Source organism: Lotus japonicus, chromosome 2, assembly GCF_012489685.1.
Source record: "Lotus japonicus ecotype B-129 chromosome 2, LjGifu_v1.2".
Taxonomy (NCBI): Eukaryota; Viridiplantae; Streptophyta; class Magnoliopsida; order Fabales; family Fabaceae; genus Lotus; species Lotus japonicus.
Window position 1 is genome coordinate 34501778 of NC_080042.1, and position 19780 is coordinate 34521557.

The 19780-nt window shown below is 34.5% G+C and overlaps 3 protein-coding genes across 3 annotated transcripts; 1 reads left to right on the plus strand and 2 right to left on the minus strand.

Annotated features, from left to right (window-relative positions):
• Positions 1–1326: 1326 nt before the first annotated feature.
• On the plus strand, positions 1327–7127 carry LOC130737931 (MLO-like protein 6). The gene is made up of 15 exons (XM_057589804.1): positions 1327–1727; positions 1860–1917; positions 2033–2274; positions 2543–2659; positions 2770–2830; positions 3709–3797; positions 4112–4186; positions 4267–4361; positions 4444–4493; positions 4861–4901; positions 5003–5176; positions 5271–5306; positions 5908–5975; positions 6098–6158; positions 6301–7127. Exons 1-15 carry the CDS (start codon positions 1599–1601, stop codon positions 6730–6732), a joined length of 1728 nt encoding a protein of 575 aa, XP_057445787.1. The 5' UTR covers positions 1327–1598; the 3' UTR covers positions 6733–7127.
• Positions 7128–9313: 2186 nt separating this feature from the next.
• LOC130737933 (uncharacterized) lies at positions 9314–10242 on the minus strand. Its single transcript, XM_057589806.1, has one exon. The coding sequence runs from the start codon at positions 10099–10101 to the stop codon at positions 9478–9480; it is 624 nt and encodes a 207-aa protein (XP_057445789.1). The 5' UTR covers positions 10102–10242; the 3' UTR covers positions 9314–9477.
• A 167-nt stretch (positions 10243–10409) lies between these two features.
• Positions 10410–17116, minus strand: LOC130737932 (rhomboid-like protein 19). The gene is made up of 8 exons (XM_057589805.1): positions 16955–17116; positions 16680–16804; positions 13416–13476; positions 13126–13292; positions 12332–12437; positions 12032–12234; positions 11783–11920; positions 10410–10806 (listed from the first exon to the last, which is right to left on the minus strand). The coding sequence occupies exons 1-8, from the start codon at positions 16979–16981 to the stop codon at positions 10704–10706; spliced, it is 930 nt and encodes a 309-aa protein (XP_057445788.1). The 5' UTR covers positions 16982–17116; the 3' UTR covers positions 10410–10703.
• Between the last annotated feature and the right edge of the window lie 2664 nt (positions 17117–19780).

Consider the following 19780-nt stretch of genomic DNA (forward strand, 5'->3'; position numbering starts at 1 on the left):
TATATATATATATATCATATATTAAATCTATCACTAACGCTTTGTTTGGTCTAGAAGAGAAAAGTTAAGTAGAGAGCAAATGTGAGAAATAGTGTAAATTTAGAGGTATTTTAGTATGATAAAAAGAGGAGAGACACAGAGGAGAAAATGTTACTTTTTTGTGTTTTAAAATAATTATTTCTAATATAAAACACTCTTTGGCGGTCATAAGGAAATTACTACAGGTCTCAAACCGTCATTAAAGTGCAATTTGGGATTACAAATATTTATTTGTAATGTTTATCCCAAACCGCCAGTAAAGTACGAAAAATTAGAAGAAGAAAAATCAAAAAACGAGGATCAACTTATCTCTCCTCAATTTGAAGAGTCTCATTTATCTCTCCTCTTCGCACTCACCAAGCACTCATGCTTCATCCTTCTTCCCGATAACTCTACCCAAATCTCCTCTACCAAAGAAATCATAAACTCTCATCTCATCTTATATCTTTAGTCATCTAACTCGTTAGATATCATAAAGGTTTATTATTATAATGAGACGTTATAGGAAATGAGAAAATGAGTTGTTATTCGGACCTCCCAACATCTATTCGAACCTTCTTTAAAGTGTAAAAATATTTAAATATTCTTAATGAAAACTATAATACGTTATTTACGCACTTTTAAAGTTAAAGTGCGTAAATAATGTATTATTCAGGCTCGAATATATGTGAGGGGGTCGGAATAACAAGATAAATAGAAGGCTTAATTGCACTTTTGGTTCCCCAACTATTGTCTTCCTGCGAAAATCGTCCCCAAACTTTAAAATTAGCAAAAAAACGTCCTCCAACTATACATGTTGTTGCACTTTTGGTTTGCCATTTACCTTCCGTGAGAAAACTAATGTGAGAAGTTGATGTGGCTCCCTCACGCGTGTCTCACGTGACTTTCTTCAGAGAGCTTGATGACTGGACAAGTCACATGCTTCTCACGGAAGGTAAACCGCAGACCAAAAGTGCAACAACATGTATAGTTGGATGATATTTTTTGCTAATTTTAAAGTTTGGTGACGATTTTTGCAGTAAGACAATAGTTGGGGACCAAAAGTGCAATTAAGCCAAAAAAAAAAAAAAAAAAAAAAAAAAAAGATATAGCACCTGTGGGTTGTGTGTACTATTTGATGCATCACGGTTTAAATAATGAATGAAGGAAATAAATGTCTCATCTTGTTGGCTTTAATGAATGTTTCTTTTCTCAATCTTCTAGTGTTTATAGATAAATAGGTTGTCGACTCGTAAATGGTTACGCAGCATGGATAGAGATACTTCTTCAGTCGTATGCAAGAGTGTCTTACTTTGACCAACTATTCCATTGAATAAGTCAAACTCTTTGTTCAGAGTTTGTGATCATGCCAAGTCTTCATGACTCGCGCTTCTTCTCAAAGACCAAAACTGAGTCATCTCTTCCACTCTCCATAAAATAAAACACACGCAACTGACCTCAAAAACACTGCATAACCAAATTCTTCTCCTTTCTGTATATCTATAGCTACACAATCTTCTTAACCTTCTTTTACCTTTTCTTGAGTCTTACAACAATTGGAAAGAAAGAAATAAAGTAAAATGGCTAAGGAAGACAGAGTTTATGAAAGAACTCTGGAAGAAACACCAACCTGGGCTGTTGCAGTTGTGTGCTTTGTGCTGCTTGCTATTTCAATCATAATTGAACATATTATTCATGCTATTGGAAAGGTAAAAGCTAGGAAGGGTTTATTTTTTGCTACTCAATAGGGACTTAAAAATATACAAATTCATAAATCTTGATCCACATCAAGTGCTTGTGCTAATGCCTCTTCCACCGTGTTTTGCTGTTTCTAATTGCAGTGGTTCAAAAAGAAGCGCAAAAATGCTCTTTTTGAAGCATTGGAAATGGTCAAAGGAGGTAATTATAATTTTATTTTTGTGGTTTTCTTTGTTTCCTTCTTGTTGTCATCACTGGTGGTAAGTTTCTATTTTTGTTTGGAGTTTAATTCCAATTTGGTTTGTTCTGTTTTCAGAGCTTATGCTGATGGGATTCATATCCTTGCTACTAACTGTGCTCCAAGATCCAATTTCTAAGATCTGTATATCAAAAAGTGTTGCATCCACTTGGCATCCTTGTGCCAATCCAAAGACAAAGACTAAACATGATGCAGATTCTGACAGTGATGATTCCAATCATAGGAAACTTCTCGAATATTTTGACCTCATTCCGCGGCGTGTTCTAGCTACAAAAGGATATGACAAGTGCCATGATAAGGCAAGTTCAAAAACTTTGTTCTCCTGTCTTCTGTTACATCCATTTTCGCTAAACGCAAAAAGTCAAATTCTCTTTCTCTCTTAGTTTTTCCGTCCTGGCATGTTTAGATCAGCGCTTAGTTCACATAGATAGAATCAATTCTGCCTCCCAGAAGCTATTAGAATTTGTTAACTCCAAATTGATTGCTCTTTAATATGGAAAGTTTTGGTACTAAGGGTAGTATACATTCTTATAGATAGCCATTTGATGGGTTGTTTTGGAATTGCAGGGAAAAGTTGCCCTTGTTTCTGCATATGGGATCCACCAGCTCCACATATTTATTTTTGTGTTAGCTATTTTTCATATCCTACAATGCATTATAACACTTGGTTTGGGAAGGATTAAGGTATTCCCTTCCCCCTCTTCCTTTTTCATACTCCAAAGTCTTTATTTACAGAACTTATGTACATGACTATTCAATGTGTCTGAATTCACTTTCTACTTCAATGAATGCAGATGAGACGCTGGACGAGATGGGAAGATGAAACAAAGACTTTTGAATATCAATTCTATAATGGTAAGAGAATTCAAATTTTGGTCCATATTTTTACCTATAATTTTGGTTTCGGTCTTCATTGTTAACCGGTGATATAACTAGAGGGCCACATTATTATGACTACCACTCTACCACATGTCAATAGTAACTTTGATCTGTTAGCCATATCACCAATTAATAGTAGAATATTAAGAATGATGACGAAAATTAATTCTAATTGTAAAACAGAGAAGTAAAATCTTATTTTATTAAAACCATTCTATATTTTCCACAGTTGCCTGTGGCCTAAAATAATCCCAATGATGATGAACTCTGTCTGCTCTGGGAGCAATCAGACAAAACATTTACATGGCACAAGATAAAATAAAAAATTGTCCTGTCAGCGTAGATATTTAATTTATTATTTTATTACAGGTTTGGTTGATTTTTTAGATATTTTCGTTAGAATATTCCATAATGACTTTCACGTAGTGATGAAAAGTCAGCAGTCTGATAATTAATAAGTACAAATTACTATCTATACTGTTAAATGATAGCAAAGGTCCTAGTTTGATAAAATCAGCATATATTCATATAACACCGACAAATTTTTTTTTTTCTATTGTTAATTTTAAGTTTGTCATTCAAGCAACATTATTACGTGCTCATAAATCTTTTACATGTAGCAATAACAACTTCTTGAAAGGGATGAAAAGCCAAACAAAATTAATCTTACTGTACAAACCAAAAGAAAACTTGTTGGAGCTTATATAATGCATTTTTTAGTAGATAAACTCCAATAAGCGTATCTAAACGAGCTCTAACGGTAACTTATAATGCTAACATTCTTGTAAATATGTATTTCCAACATTCGTGTTGTTTTACCTCTAATAGTGCCTTCATGTAAATATGTATTTCAGATCCTGAGAGGTTCAGATTTGCAAGGGACACAACATTTGGACGAAGGCACTTGAGCACGTGGGCTCGCTCACCAGTTTCCTTATGGATAGTAAGAACACATATTTGCATGAAATGTAAAATGGCATAAAATAGGATATCCATTATATTACTCACAACGAGAAACTTGAAAACACTCAAACTCTCTTTTCACCATTATCTTTCTTATTAGTTGTAACTTTAAATTCATGTGGTGTCTACTAAATTATATTAGTGCCACTCATAATTTGGTGAGACCTGGATGAATTTTAATACGTAAGATATGGCATGTTGGAAAGGTGTCAAGAGAGTGGTCAAATTTGTTGTTAGTGACACCTGAGTTATAGTTTCTCAATTTCTAATGCCTTTGTAATATGCTTAAATCAGGTTAGCTTCCTCAGACAATTCTATGGATCTGTTACTAAAGTTGATTACATGGCATTACGGCATGGATTTGTCATGGTTTGTATTTTAAATTCTGTCCTAGTTTTGGCACTTTTATTAGAAGACATACCTAAATGTAAGACCTTATGTGATTTTAGGCACATCTAGCACCAGGAAACGATGCAAATTTCAATTTCCAGAAGTATATCAATAGATCACTAGAGGAGGATTTTAAAGTTGTGGTGGGAATAAGGTATGAATATCATCTATTTATTGGCTTTTCCTTCAATAAGTTTCTTATCAATCTATAATCTTAACCCTGTTGTAACATGCAGCCCTATTATATGGTTCTGTGCGGTGCTATTTCTGCTGACTAATGCTCATGGTAAGCCATATTTAAGTTTTCAATCTAATTTGAATATGACATAAAAGTTACGATTAACTGATTTTGTATGGTCCTAGTAGGATTTTTTCATTGTAAAACAAAATAGATTTAAGTTTTAATCCAAAATTATGTCAATCACTCACCAGAAGAAGTTTGGGTATCATTATATAAATTTTCTGAGTAATCAAAGACATTTTAGCAGATACAATTCTTGCACTTAGTTTAACATTAATTCTCCTACTAATCTTGTTCTTAGAATTCTGCACCAGCAATGTTAATCTGCTTATTAGAGCATAAGATATAGATACTTTCAGCTCTAGTATATGCCACTAATAATAGTATAAATATGTTTTTTCGATGTGGACAGGGTGGTATTCTTATTATTGGCTTCCATTTATCCCCTTAATTGTAAGCACAGACTACTCATCCTGCTTGTGTTCCCTGTCTTATTTCCTTACTTGATGTAAGGGTTCAGAACCAAATTTAAAGATTCAATGTAAATTTTACAGATAATCTTGCTAGTGGGTACTAAGCTACAAATGATCATAACAATGATGGGTTTGAGGATTCAAGACAGAGGTGAAGTAATCAAGGGTGCACCTATGGTTGAGCCAGGTGATCATCTGTTCTGGTTCAATCGTCCCAGCCTCCTTCTCTTTTTGATTCATCTTGTTCTCTTTCAGGTAATTTCACTATTTCTTTTCCGTGGATTCTGGTATGAATAACATTCTTGTGTTATGGACAATAATTGATAATTATGGTTATCCATCTTTTCAGAATGCCTTTCAACTAGCTTTCTTTTCTTGGAGTACAGTAAGTTTATCCATCTTGATTAATATTTCTTCAATTTGTGCTTTACTGGCTCATATTGTTTATTTGGATAAAGTTAGCAATGCTTGATTTTAAGATGAATTACATGCTTTCGTGTTGAATCTGTGCTATGAAATAATTTCTTTAAATTAGAATGATAATCTTTATCAGTGTTAAGATTTAGGGTTTAGGAGTCAAAAGCAAAATTTCTGATAATTGAAATTCTTCACCAAGCATAATTGGGTTAGAATTTCTAAATAGTAAAATCATAGTATAGCTCTTTGTGCTTGAATAATGGGGAATTAAGAATGTAGCTACTACCTAAATTTTGGGGTTTAATGTGATTTCAATTTGGGACAATTAAGATTGAACATGTCAATAAGCCAATCATTAAGACAAAGTCCATAACTAGTTCATGTGATTAATACTTAATAGTGTGTCAGGTTTAGCTTTAGGAAATCAATTTTGGATCAAAATTAATTCTAGCAAGAAATTCCAAAGTGTAGCTTTTGAATAGAAGTAGGTCGCCACTGCCTACCATTCAACCAAACACACACTATGGCTACAAGAATGTTCTAACTTTTAAATAATTTGTCTGTTTCAGTATGAGTTCTCTCTAAGGTCATGCTTCCACGAAAAAAATGTGGATATTATCATTAGACTTACATTGGGGTAAGTTTATTTCTATTACAAAAATTGCACATGCCACCAATATACAGAACAACCAGTATTTCATTACTGGTAATTTTTTGATGAAATGTAACTAATAATGAAGTGGCAATCTTTATTTTCAGGGTTGTAATACAATTCCTATGCAGCTATGTCACTTTGCCTCTTTATGCTCTAGTTACACAGGTAATTGGCAGGAACATTCATTTTAGGAATTTTCTTAATAGAGTCCGTTTGGTTTACTGTTAGAAAGTATGAAAACGGAAAAATAACACATCGCGCTTTTTGTTGAAGTACTGATTTTATAATGTTTTGGCTGCAATATCAGATGGGTTCAACCTTGAAACCAACAATTTTCAATGAAAGAGTAGCAGATGCACTGAAGAAATGGCACCACACAGCCAAAAGGCAAGTCAAACACAGCAAGCATTCTGAGGCTAACAGCATCACACCATTCTCGAGCAGGCCAGCGACGCCAACGCACGGCATGTCTCCGGTTCACCTGCTGCACAGACACCTTGCCGGCCGCAGCGACAGTGTGGAAACTTCTCCGAGGACATCGAACTACGAGTATGAGCAGTGGGATGTTGAAGGCTCAAATTCTCCAAGTAACCACCCAACAGGAGTTGATGAGATACAGTTGGAAGTTTTGGAGCAACGTTCAGAAGCAACAGAATTGCCTATTACCAGCACTAGACATGAAATCAGCATTGCTGTATCCGATTTTTCTTTCCAGAAGCGACACACCGGTAGTGATTAGGTTTGTAGATATTGCCAACCAGTTCAAGTGTACAGCTTCTCTTTGAATTCGGGTTAGGCCTAACTCTACGTCAAAAGCTAGCTCAGTCTCCGGGGCTTAGGGGTGAGATTGTTCTACCCTTTTTAGGACTTATTTGGCCATATCTCTAGTTGAGGAATCTTAGCAGCTGCAGTATATATATCAAATTCATGCTTGTACATGAATCCAAAGCCATACATTTGTAAGGAATGAGGAGTAGTTTTGTTGAGGCAACACCATTGTAACATATATATTCTATCATATAATATGTTGATAAATACAAATATGTTTGCTTGTGTAAAACAGCAAAATATATTTGTAAATGATTAATGCTTAATCACCTTCAATGAAATGTTTTACATGATGCAATTGGAAAACTAGTCAAGCATGATGGACTTATTATTCTCCTTCCTTGAATTCTGCATCAAATATATGTCACAGTTTTAGTACAAATTACAAAGTTGCTTATTCAGCAAATAAATCGAAATAACTAGGTGATTCAAAGAAATAGTCACATAAATTGAAATTTTTTGGCAGGTTAAACATAATCCCAGAGTAGTGGAATCTCTTCATGTTGAGAATATGTATCAACATCTATTATTAGAGTTTTTTTTTGTTTTTTTTAGCAGAAGCTAAAAACAAGAAAAGCCTAAGGCCTCAAAGAAGGAACCTCTAAGAGATCATTAGCAATCAACTATATATTATTAGAGTTTATTTGTTATAATTGTAGCACTTTTAATAATGCATCTTTTATAACTTTTAACATGAATTTCATCTATTTGTTGAAGTGGATGATCTCTTCTGTTCTGAAATAGATCAACCTGCATCCTCCAGGTCGGGCGCTTGCTCTGACCAGTTCCATGATATCACCATTACTATCATAACATTGGTTGCATTTTTATTTTTGATGTAATGGAATTGTGTGCCTGGTAGTATTCTTGTAGGGGTACTATTTTAGGCCTAAAATTTGCATACATGTATACAGGCAAATTTTCTTGCATTTCAATTAGTGGCCCAATAAAAATCCATCCTAACGTTTTTGCCATTGTTAACTTATTTGAGCCAAATTGTCATATTTTTCATTAATGGAAAGCTGATTACAAGTAAATATATGAAAATCCATGATGTCCCTTTTCTTAGAATTTGGATAACATTGGTGCAAAATTTAACACTAAGGTTTCACGTTAAGTTTGAGTTTCTGCAATTAATTATTATTTAGATTGTTGTTTTTTTTTTGGTCAATATTTAGACTGTTGCTTGTGCACAAGAAATTCTTTAAGTTTGGGCTGGGGTATCAAAAACTTTGATGAAATTTATTTTTGTTGTTATTTTTGTTATTTAAATGAAAAGTGAAAAAAAAAGAGAAAGTGAAAAAGAAAAAGAAAGGAAAATAGGAAAAAAAAAAGCATAAAGAAAATAAAAGAGAAAGATGAGAAGTTCTTGCTGAAATGAGTTAGCATTTTTGTTTCTCTTTTACTTTCATCATTTATTCATCTGCGTATGTTAATAGTTTAATGTCAAAACTCATTCCTTGGTGTTGTCTCTTTTTAGAATTCCTAGCTAGTTTCCTTTTCTTTTTTCTTAGCTTATCTATCTTTTTTTCTTACCTTACCTAGGTCATATTACAACCAATAAAAGACCTATTGAGTGTGTGTAATTTTGTTGTTTGATTGGTTTTGGCAATAAGTTGAAGCCTACGGTAGCTATGTTCTGATTGGTGAAACATGGAGTGTAAATTCAAGCCACAGACATTTGAGTGAGAGTTAAACAATCAACTAGGTGAGCAATCTCGAAACAAGTCTCTCCCTCAATTTGAGTTCATAAATATTTTATCTATTCCTTTGCACATATTGGCCTTTTGTTAATCTTTTAGTTAATTTGTAAATTCTTTAATCTATTATCATTAATCTATTGGAAATGTTTTACTTTAACTGCATTGTGATTACAACAATGGAAGAAAAAGGTCAATCGAAATGCATGGGTCATATTCATGACCATAAAGTTATTTCACTATACCAAAATGAATGATTTGAAAAAAGTAACATGGCTCATGAGTGCTGTTTTTGTTTGTATTTTTGTCCTGGGTAATTTTTGTCACATAAAAAAATTCCCTCCAAATCCCTAGATATAGATAAAAGAATTATTTTTGAAATGATTGATAAAATAAGACTGCATCTACTGTGGGTTCTTTTGAAAGTGAACCACGGTGGTGCACTTTGACAATACTGCAATAATAGGTTGATTAAGTTGGTTGACCGGTTAGAAAAGCAATATTATTTTATTGAGTCCTCTTTTAACACTTTGCAATTATACCCAAAAACATCCAACATGTAAAAATAACCCAGCTCCCCATTCCTATTTCCCTCCTCTGGTTTGTTGCAACTCGAATTTGTGCCACAATCATGTTAGAGAAAGAGAACCCCTTGTATCCTTTGTATGCATCATATGCAAATATGCAATACGCGTGTAGTAGAAACCCTGTATTTACAAGAGCATTCCCAGTATATTGCAAAGAAGAGCCCTATCAACCATTCAAACAAAACTTAAAATCAATCCAAAATAGAAAACCAGATAATGGCAAACTTGCCAGGTACTAGCTAAAATTCAGTAAAAAAGTTCTCAACTTTAGCAGTAATCTCTAATTATCGAGCTACCCAATTGCCAATTACTACCCTCTAATCAGAAATTTAAGATTTTTTTAGAGTTTGAAATGTAAAAATCAAATTTTTAGGGGTTGTCAGAAAACCCAAATGGAAAAAGAGGGGTTTTGTTACCATGAGCATTGTCACAACCGACATGGTTGTAGGCCATGAGGGAGCCGTTTAAGATGCCGAGCACAACGAAGACAAGAAGGGATACGGCGAGGCCGATCTGCTTGATGGGTGGCTTGTTGTTGACGGAGTACGAGGTTTCGAACAAATCCTCGTCTGAAATTGAGAACGCGTGATCTACGTATGCCGGAGAAGATAGAAAAAACCCTTGGACCTGCATCACCAAGCCCAAAAAACCCTCCTCCTCAAATCCATCTTTAACAGCGGTCAGGATCTCACCACCGCCACTGCCAAATGCAAAAGGAGGACGAAGAGAAGAGGAGGTGAACCCACCAGATCCCGCCACCACCAGAGGCCATGCTGAGCAACTTGATGGTGCCCAATTCTTCGACCGTGCCGGTGAACCTGCACTGCAGTGCGGTGTTGTGACGATGATAGGGGGAGGAACAATCGCGGTGGAGAATGTTTGATTATGGGGTTGAATTGGAAAAAGAGCTTCTAAAATTGTCTCAAATTGCAAATGCACATAAATTGAAGTTGGTTCTCTAGTATCCATTAATAGGTAAAACGTCTCAACCATTGGATCGTTTTAATTCCTATCCAACGCACAAGATTGTTGGATTTCACATAACTGAACCACTTTGTCAGTTAAACTGACCCACGGTAGATGAAACCATAAAATTAAGTTGCTAGGAGTTTTGTCCCTCTCAATTACCCTCCAAATTCCTCTATCCCTCTTTTCTCCATATTGTAGAGGAGAAAATCTCTTCAAAGTAAAATTAGTTCAGAGAACTTTTCTCCACAAGATTCATTTCGATCCAAAGTACTTAAAATCAGAATGAACTAAATCAAATTTTAATCCAGAATCAAACTTACAATATGATGAGATTTTAAAATAAAATAAAATTAATTCAGGTAACTTCTCTCCACAAAATTGATTTGGTTCAACCCCCAAATTCAAATAGTCTTTGATAGGGACAGTATCAATTGCAAAAATTCTTTAGATTCTGGTTTTGTGTAAGTACACTAGCAAGTCAAATTATATTTATCTGACAAAAAGGACAAACCTTTAATTTCGTATGGATCATGGTCCAAGGCAAAATGCACATTAAAATTGAATCATTCTACTATCTGAAAATTCCATTTTGGCTGAACTGATCCGTATTTGCAAAAGCTCAGGAATCATACATTTTCAGCAGTATCACTATGTGACTCCCCTGCAGTTCGTGCAGCACCTAACCTCTCCGCAGCCAATCTTTCTTCCAGTGCTCGTGCACCTCTTTCTCTGCATGAACAGTATCACTGTGATTAATTTATGTAGTACAATAACTACAGGAGTGATGTAACAGTTGCCATTGCTGTTGTTAAAATCTCAAATTAAAACTAAAAATATAAACAAGGAATTTACTTGACCTTATCTTATAACATAAGAATTTAAACAGGTATTTGGTAAAGCTTAAGAAAACTGATGAAGCTCTTTTGAGCTTATTTCAATAAATTTCACAAATAAGTGCTTATGTGAGAAGATCCTATTGACACACATAAGTGCTTCAATAAATTGTTTACCAAATCATGTCCTTTAAAACAAAACAATGATTTGATAAGTTTGATCAGGAATGGAATAGTTCTACATTTTTCAATGATAATGCTAGTAATAATTAAACTATTTTGGTCAGTAGAGTTTCAGTATTAGTCAGCGATATGTTTGCTCCACAATTCATGACAATTTTATGGTTGCAATAGCAACAGAAATGGTTTAAAGAGAGTGCTACTTAGAGTTGGAACCCTCCTAACAAAATGAATAACATGTCCAGATTCCAGTAAAACTTAGACCTCACTAGTTATGTAAACCAAAAGAAAAGCTCTGTATTTTTCCACTGTGATGAAGAGTTGAAGTGTTAATAGACAGAAGCTATTATGCCTTTGATTCTAATTTTTTCCATTAAGTCATTTTCATTTAATGCGGATTGGAGAGAACGGAAGGGTAATATGGCACCTAGAAAGTTGAGAATAAAAAGCAATTTTCATTTTATACAAAACAAGAATGAGAAAGAAAAGACAAAAAACACAATCCTAAAATTTAAAAACAACTTTTTCTTCTTTCTTAGATTTGAATAATTTATCTAAAATAAAGCCAATAAAGCCACCAAAAAATGATTGGACACCTCACCCCTTAAACATGATTAATAGAAGCAATTTCTTCAAGACAATACATTGAAAACTGACACAATTAAACATTGACAACAGCCATGTAAAATTACCGTCTCCTAGATGCCTCAACTGAGTCAGAACCTGGTAAAGGTTCACTTCCTAGACTGTAATCTTGACCATCATTTGAAGCATCAGACCTTCCACACAGCATTCGATGAAATATTGATGCAATAGGGTCTATGAACGGTCTACAAGGCAGCAAAACAAAAATAAAAAAATAAGTCACTTCAAATTTAGAACGATTACAAGAACCTACCTACAATTAGTAATTTTTTCTGCAAACTAAAAGCAGAATTTACCTTAATAATTCTGGGAAAAATGAGGAGAAAGCAAAATCCTCACTTGGGTCACCCCTATGTTTTGTTTCTGGTTTCCTCTGCCAGTATCTTAGGTAAATCCAGCTTATATATGTACCAGATACAATGGTTGGAAGATATGATGTAGCCTCTAGTGTCCAGAAGCAAACAGCAATTGAAAGCAATAAAGTGATAGATGGCAACCACTGAAGAGATATGAAGTAACAACAAATTAAAGGTATCTTCATAAACCTATTGTAGCTAATAAGTAATGAATCATAAGAAGCAGGCAGTTGAACGAACCTTTGTTTTTATCTTTATAAAAGGAAGCTCTTGATCAGGTATAATTTGCTTGAGACCAACCAAGAAACCAGATATAACTCCATGAAATCCAGAAAGAGGCATGTAACTAAATCCAGAAGAGAACATTAAGAGAAATTGTGGGTGAGGGAAATGGAAAGATGATTGTCTCTTAAGTTTAACAGATAATACAGAACTTCAGAGTCTGGGGGTTACCAAAACAATAATGTCTTTATAATTATTAACAAATTAATGTCGAGTAAATCATCATTTTGGTCCTTGAAACATGAGGCCGGCTACTGTAGCATCTGAAAGATAGGAATTATCATATTCTTCCCTAAATACTAAAAGAGTTCAATTTAGTCCCTCAGATATTAAAAAAATAAATAATGAGATCAATATTTTCTCTGAAAATTGAAAGATGCTTAATTTTGAAATCTCGAGGGACTAAATTGAATTCGTTTTTATCATTTGGGGATGAAAATGATAATTTTCATCTCAGTAACTATAGTGACAAACCATATATTTTTAGGGATCAAAATTACTGTACTCAATAAATGTTTTAGTAGAAATACTGAACCAACAATGTTTTCTACATGTTATGGCAAAAAGCCATAAGCAATGAAACTTAGAATGGGTCTGCATTTAGCTTTCTATTAAAATAACAATGGAGATCCAAACTGCAGCAAAGGTGTGGGAAGGGAGGAATGTAATATACTGAAAGAAAGTAAGACAGAGAACAGCATGAGCAACAGATAGAAAATATCATCTCATATGAATGGATTTTATATACTTACAGGTAATTCTCCTGTCTTGTAATGTAGTATAAGGCAATAGCAGTGATGAATACGCTAACTGAAGTTAGAAAGTTGACCACAAAGATGAACTTACAGAATTCCCTGGAACCCCATATTGGCTCAAGCAGTTTCCCAAAAAATAGGAGACTGAATGTGCTGACCACTACCTATAAAATTGTACGAACAATGTTAAATGCAAAGTTTTTTCTTATAGAAATTAGCAACAGATACAGTTAGGTGATGCAATGATAGTGTATAGAAACATAGTTTGAACAACAGTAAGTGCATACCCCATACACAGTTTGTTCAATATAACCAGCTGTAATGAGGTTCCAGGCAAATGGGATTGTCCTGCAAAATAAAACCAACACAGAAATAAGTTCTAAAATGAAAAATTGGAATATCAATGCCACATAATCACACTGGGGAATTGAGCAAGCACGATGATCAGAAGAATAAGCTTTGAATTGATTCCCAAAGTTATATCTATAATAACATAACATAGCAAACCAGAGTTTGATCTCTGTGGTATGAAAGAACCTCAAAAGTAAGAAATTGTGGTTCGCAGGTAGCTATTAGAGTTATAAAAATTTACTTCTATCTGCTTTCTGCATAACAAAATGTGTGTCAAGATTCTAGTATATATTAACTATAAGAACTACAAGCAACATGTATTCCAATAATTTCACCAAATGTGCAATAGCCATGAAAGCAAAAACTGACTTTTACAACAAAAATTGTGAAGGAAGACTACTGAACTATATGGATGACAACTATTACGGTAAGTAAAAATTAATGCAACAAAAAAAAAAATACATTGCATGTGCGATATTGCAATAAGATTAAGCTCAAAAAGAGAGCACAGTTGATGTTAATCACAGCACCCATAAGCTCCTAAGAGAATAAAAGTAAACACCTTCACTCAAGTGTATTATCATGTGGCTTCCCAAGTCACTAAATTCAAAACAACCAACACTAGTCGCGAAGCATTAGAACAAAAAGATCAGAACAAACTCTTACAAGCTAAACAAAGTATTCTCAACTCTCAAGCCATATATGGACTTGAAAACTCACAACAACTGATATAATGATGAAAACATTAGAAGAACTTGTTCTATTATTAGGAACATAAAGTTCAAATCATCTACACACAACCCGAGAAGAGAAGTTACTTGGTTAGATATGGAGTTAATCATACCAGAAGTTGCATATGGAGCATACTCAGGGCCAAAACATGACAGGTTTTCAAAAAGACAACATGACAGCTAGTAACAAATGGAAAGTGTCCTGTATGCTCCAAAAGCTCCAAAATCATCACAGTTCATTTTCTAAGTAGATAATGATTCCAAACATGAAAGGTTATGACACCAAAAGAGCTAAACTTCATACAACATGATTTCCCATCTGCACCCTTCTCAATTCTAGTTCTTGTGTATACTTGGGACAGCTTAGCTGAACAAATGTTATAGATGGTATTTCCATTTCATGGTAACTTACCACACCCTTCTTGAGTGATTTTGAGAGTAATCTATTGTTACACATTCATGGTGACCAGAGATCTTGAGACATCGACATACTGAGTTCGTAGGTTATGCTAGTCACCCTGCATTTACTATTTAGCAGGGAGTGGCTGGATTCCTAGACAACTCGTTCTAGCTTTGAGACTTGACAGGTTAGTGTCCAAATATAACAACTCAGCTTCCAGCATAAGAGGCTCAGGTGAAGAAAATTAATCAGTTCTAGCATGGAGAAAAACAGACTGGATAAAAAGTCCCTGTATGTGTTTTCTCAGAGACGCTGGTTTTATAAGGAATACACAGATCTAATGAAAATTTTCGATGTAGTAATAGCTAGCGACCAGATGTGGCCTGCATGGTACAGGGAAAAGTTTAAAATCTGCCCAACCCATTATCGAAAGGGGAAAAGTTTTCATCAAGACAAACTAGTGAAACAAAGCTTTTGAAATCAAGGGCCACTGATTGCACATCCTTCTTCAATCAAAGTTTAGTGCCAAGTAGTCACTGTAGCAACAGAAGTAGCTATTGTACAAGCAGAAAAAACAAGCTAACCACAAGGCATAAAAAATGCTCAAGTCCAGCTTACCAATACTAGGTTGCCTTAAGGACTTAAAATTACATACCCTAATACCAATGCCTTCCCTTAAATTTGGACCTTGGGGTATTAAATTCTTCCTTTATACACATGATTGATGATGTCATCAAGCCCATTGGATATTCAGGATCCTCCTTCAGCTAAATACCACTAAAACCCTTAATAAGTAGGTCGTGCTCTCATGTTATTCACTATGAACCAAATACCTAATGTTCAAATAACTGTTATAGGCCTATACATACGGGCTCAAAAGTCTTAAACCCAAGATAAATAAGATGTACTACCTTATACATTCAATAATGCTCCACTGAAGTGCTAGATGCCCAATCAAGGCCATAAAACCACTACAACCCTTCATAATGAGGAGAGGACTTGTATAGAGAAACAAGAAATCAGAAGCAAAATCCACCTCATTATTATCATTCAACTCATATATGAGTTTACATTATAGCTTCTATTAGCAAAATTTAAGAGAAGGTTACCCACTTACATCATTTATGGAAAATCTAGCAGCCACAATTTAAGTGACTTGATTGGAAGCATCCATAAGCCAAAAAATTCTTATGCATACGAAGATGCAACCTATGTCTTATGTACTCAGATACCACACACTTCTCCCATACTTCCCTTAAGAGGGGCTTTCAGCTTTTAATTAAATTGCCAAAAAGCAATACAATTAAGGATAAAATAATGTAATAAGACTAAAACTACACAATAAAATCAAATAAGATTCTATGGTAATAAGGTGAAGAAAAGTTGACACAAATTATGTCTAATTACCATTATTCTTTAGGCCTCAGCTTATCAGGATTTTAAAACTTCCAATCAAGGTTGACAACTTCGCTCATCTACTTGTGTTGATGGTGAATTTTGATCCCGTTCACATAGAAGATTGTAAGCTGGTGGGACTGTCATTAGACTATGGATCAAGATTGTGAAAAGCGTTGAATCACAGTTACTGATGAGCCAGGCCCCCGTTTGAGCTGGGGGCCGGTTTTTACAACCTTGCTTCCAATTGTTTAAGCCTCTACACAACCTAATAGTATAGATTCAACAACTAGATGCTATGGACTATTGGAGTCAAATGATTGAGAAGGGTGGAGAGTTTTAGCATTCGATACGAAGTAAAAAGAACAGACATTAACCATATATCAAATACACATGTCATGCAACCCGTAACATTCAATTCATAAGTCAAAAATAGCATGCCTTCTGCCCCCCTTTCAGAAATAGCATCAAGAATTCACTGAGGTCGAAAGCAACAACTGTTTCATTTGCAAAACTAAAAGTAAAACATGCTAAAATCCTAAAACACTAACATAGATAGATACATTGTAGGCAATTAGTAAGAGTAATAAAACTAAGAACATTAGCACCCAAAAAGAGAAACCAACAAACGAAATTCAGAATAAAATGAAAAATTAAAAGAAAATGAAATGTACCTTGCGGGAATAAGAGCGAGATAGTTAACAGCTGAAGGGAAGAAGTGGATGAGAAGATGACTACCAACCAGAACCACCGCAAGGCCCTTGCATAGTCGAGTGAACCCAGAGAAGAGGCCCGTGCCCTGTAACAAGAAATCAATCAATCAATCAATCAAAATTGTGTGAAGTTTGAAGAATTGAAATCAATCAAGATCGAACAGATCCGAGGGTGTTTCAAGGAGAAGAAGAAGAAGAATAAGAAGCGGTGACAATCTCAGTTGTGGTGAACGCACCCATGAAACCGTTGTTGGCGTGCTCATGGACTCGGGTTTCGATGGCGGTGGTGATCGGAATCTGTGAACGATTTGGCGAAGAGAAGAGGTGTGAGAAGAAGAGTGACTTCGTCGGAGGTTGCTTCAGTTGCACTATTCATTCATTTGGATTGGATCGGAGAGAATTCATTTCAATGTTCAACGGGATTTGGGTTTTGCACCCCACCTATTGGGTTTGGCACCCCATGTATTCAATACGGAAATTTAATTTTCGTTTTCAAAACGGAATTTAAAATTCCGATTTGTTTTTTATATGCAATGAACGGTTGAAAATGTGCCACATATGCTAAAATACATAACGGTTTTTTAATTTCCGTTTTTTTCGTATTAAAATCGGAATTTAAATTCCAGTTTTTAATAAAGTGGGGTGCGAAACCCAATAGGTGGGGTGTCAAACCAAATTTCCATGTTCAACCCACGTTATTCTAAAGAGTAATGATATATACACACCTCTTTTTTTAAACACTCCATTTCCACCTCTTTTTATTTCTATCTCTCTCTTCTTATCATTTATCACATCTCATACTTTCTCTCTCTTACTTTTTCTTTTCTTCCTATCTCTCTCCTCATTCCACCTCTCCACCTCAAAGGAGAGGTGTGTATGAAACTTTATCCTATTCTAAAATAGCAATATTTTTAAAAGGGTTAATCATCAAATTGGTCCCTGTTTTTATATCGCCGTCTAACTTAGGTCCCTCTTTGGAAAATTATTGAAAAGACTTCTCTTCTTTGTAAATCGTCTAGAGCCCGAGCTCCTGAGTGATAATTTGCTTTTCCTTCAAATTCTAGAATAACCCAACAAGAAGCTAAACCCAATTTCTGAAAATGGAAGCACCATGCGCATACCACTATGTTCCTCTTCTAATGGAAGCATCATGCTAATTATAAGTACTTTGTCACTTTCATAGACGACTATAGTTGTTTCACATGGGTCTATTTTTTGCGCTCTAAAGGTGAAGTCTTCTCTGCTTTCAAATTTTTTCATGCCTATGTTCAGACCCAATTTTCCTAAAAAATTAAAGTTCTTCGTTCTGACAATGGGGGGGAGTACACATCTCATTTATTCCAAGAATTCTTGCAAGAAAATGGGATTTTATCTCAAAGGTCATGTCCTTCCACTCCCCAACAAAACGGTGTGGCTGAAAGAAAAAATCGTCATCTTTTTTATGTTGTCCGCACCATTATGTTGGAATCCTTTGTCCCCTCAAGGTTTTGGTGCGAAGCTCTCTCCACTGCTGCCCACCTTATTAATCGCCTTCCTTCTCCATCGTTAAACAATGATTGTAGAGCTGTAATTATGTAATTCTGTAATTAGAATAGGCTAGTTGTAGGATAGCAGTTATAGCAATTTAGCAAATTTTCAGGGATTGTATTATGCTATTTATATCAGAATTCTCCAGCAGGAGAATACACAATTCAAAGTTCAAACCTATGTTCTTTTCAGAGTCTAACAAATGCATGTTTCATCATGCTATCATGTTTAATGATTGATTAGGAGTGTCTAATTAAAGTCACAGTTGCCAATTAACCTTTTGTCATACTTTTTGTAATCAACTAGAAACATCCCAACTTTTGGATTTTTACTTCCCTATAATTAACTAATTATAGGACAGCCAGGCAATGTGGAAATAAGTCATTTAGAATGACTATACATAATACTATAAAACTGAAGGTTTTAATAGACCAGACTTTGTGAATTGCGACACACTTAATTTGCCTTTTCTGAACTTTCAGTGCTAAGCTATATGATTTATGTACTGCTTTTATGAATTTTAATGAGCAAATTGATTTAGTGAGTGATAGTAGACTAAACCACGAGGTTAATAAATTAACCATCCCAGGATGCAAGGAAGGCAGGTAAGAATAGAAAATAATATCTCATTTTAGTCAACGAAAACTAAGGTTTAGTCGACAAGATGAGCTAATTTGTCAAGTCATGAAGGCAAGGCATAGTTTTCAAATAGCTTCATTCCATGTTGCTAATGCTTTGTGTATGAGAGCATCTTAATTTATTGAATTTGAATTTGAATGCAAAACTGTAGTGACTGCATTTTGGATTAATGAAGTCAGGTACTAAACATTAAACTGAATATGACAACCACGCAATGTTGGTTCATTTCTGAACTCAAGATATCCTTGTCACCTTTAATTCCCAGGAATTCGGATGTGCTTTTGGAGTTTTAACTTACCTAAGTAAAGGGTGGATTTGGAGTTATAGAGTTATGTTTTTTCAAATCTATGAATTGATGAACATTGATGAGCAATATTTTACCCATTTTATATAGCCTTAATTTGTTATTATTAATGATTATTCGTAATTAATTGACCTTGCTTGACAGAGATTTCTATTATTTGGTCTAATTACGTTTATTCTTATTTTCAGGTTTTATTTGACATCAAGGGCATTTTGGAGATTTGCGGAATGAAGATTTGATTGTGCTGGAGTGAAGATTGTATTTTAGGAAATATTAGGATTTAATTTCGGAATAAATTAAGTTTGATATCTTTCAGATTCAAACTTATTTAGGTTGTTATTTTAAAACTCTATCTTTAGGATTTGATTAGGATTTATTGATATCTTTTAGGATTTGATTTTGATTAGGATTTGTGATCTCAGCTCCTATTTAAGGATTTGTGCTGAGAGAAACAATGACCTTTACCTTCTACATTATTATTTTATGCAATTTCGAATTTCAGTAATTATTAGAGTGCTGCTAGGATTTATGCTTTTATTCCCTACTTTCTCCAATATAATTGTTGAATTCGCCCGATCCATGGAAGGCTAAT

Bases quoted from the DNA above. Each gene is read 5' to 3' on its own strand.
- LOC130737932 (XM_057589805.1), bottom strand. From the start codon at position 16,981: ATGAGCACGCCAACAACGGTTTCATGG. The intron at 11,921-12,031 runs GTAAATTCTGCT...GCTGCCTTGTAG, and splicing joins TTTTTCCCAGAATTATTAAG to ACCGTTCATAGACCCTATTG. The intron at 10,807-11,782 runs GTAATTTTACAT...CTGTTCATGCAG, and splicing joins GTTGAGGCATCTAGGAGACG to AGAAAGAGGTGCACGAGCAC.
- LOC130737931 (XM_057589804.1), top strand. From the start codon at position 1,599: ATGGCTAAGGAAGACAGAGTTTATGAAAGAACTCTGGAAGAAACACCA. The intron at 1,918-2,032 runs GTAATTATAATT...TTCTGTTTTCAG, and splicing joins ATTGGAAATGGTCAAAGGAG to AGCTTATGCTGATGGGATTC. The intron at 4,494-4,860 runs GTAAGCCATATT...CGATGTGGACAG, and splicing joins TCTGCTGACTAATGCTCATG to GGTGGTATTCTTATTATTGG.
- LOC130737933 (XM_057589806.1), bottom strand. From the start codon at position 10,101: ATGGTTGAGACGTTTTACCTATTAATGGATACTAGAGAACCAACTTCA.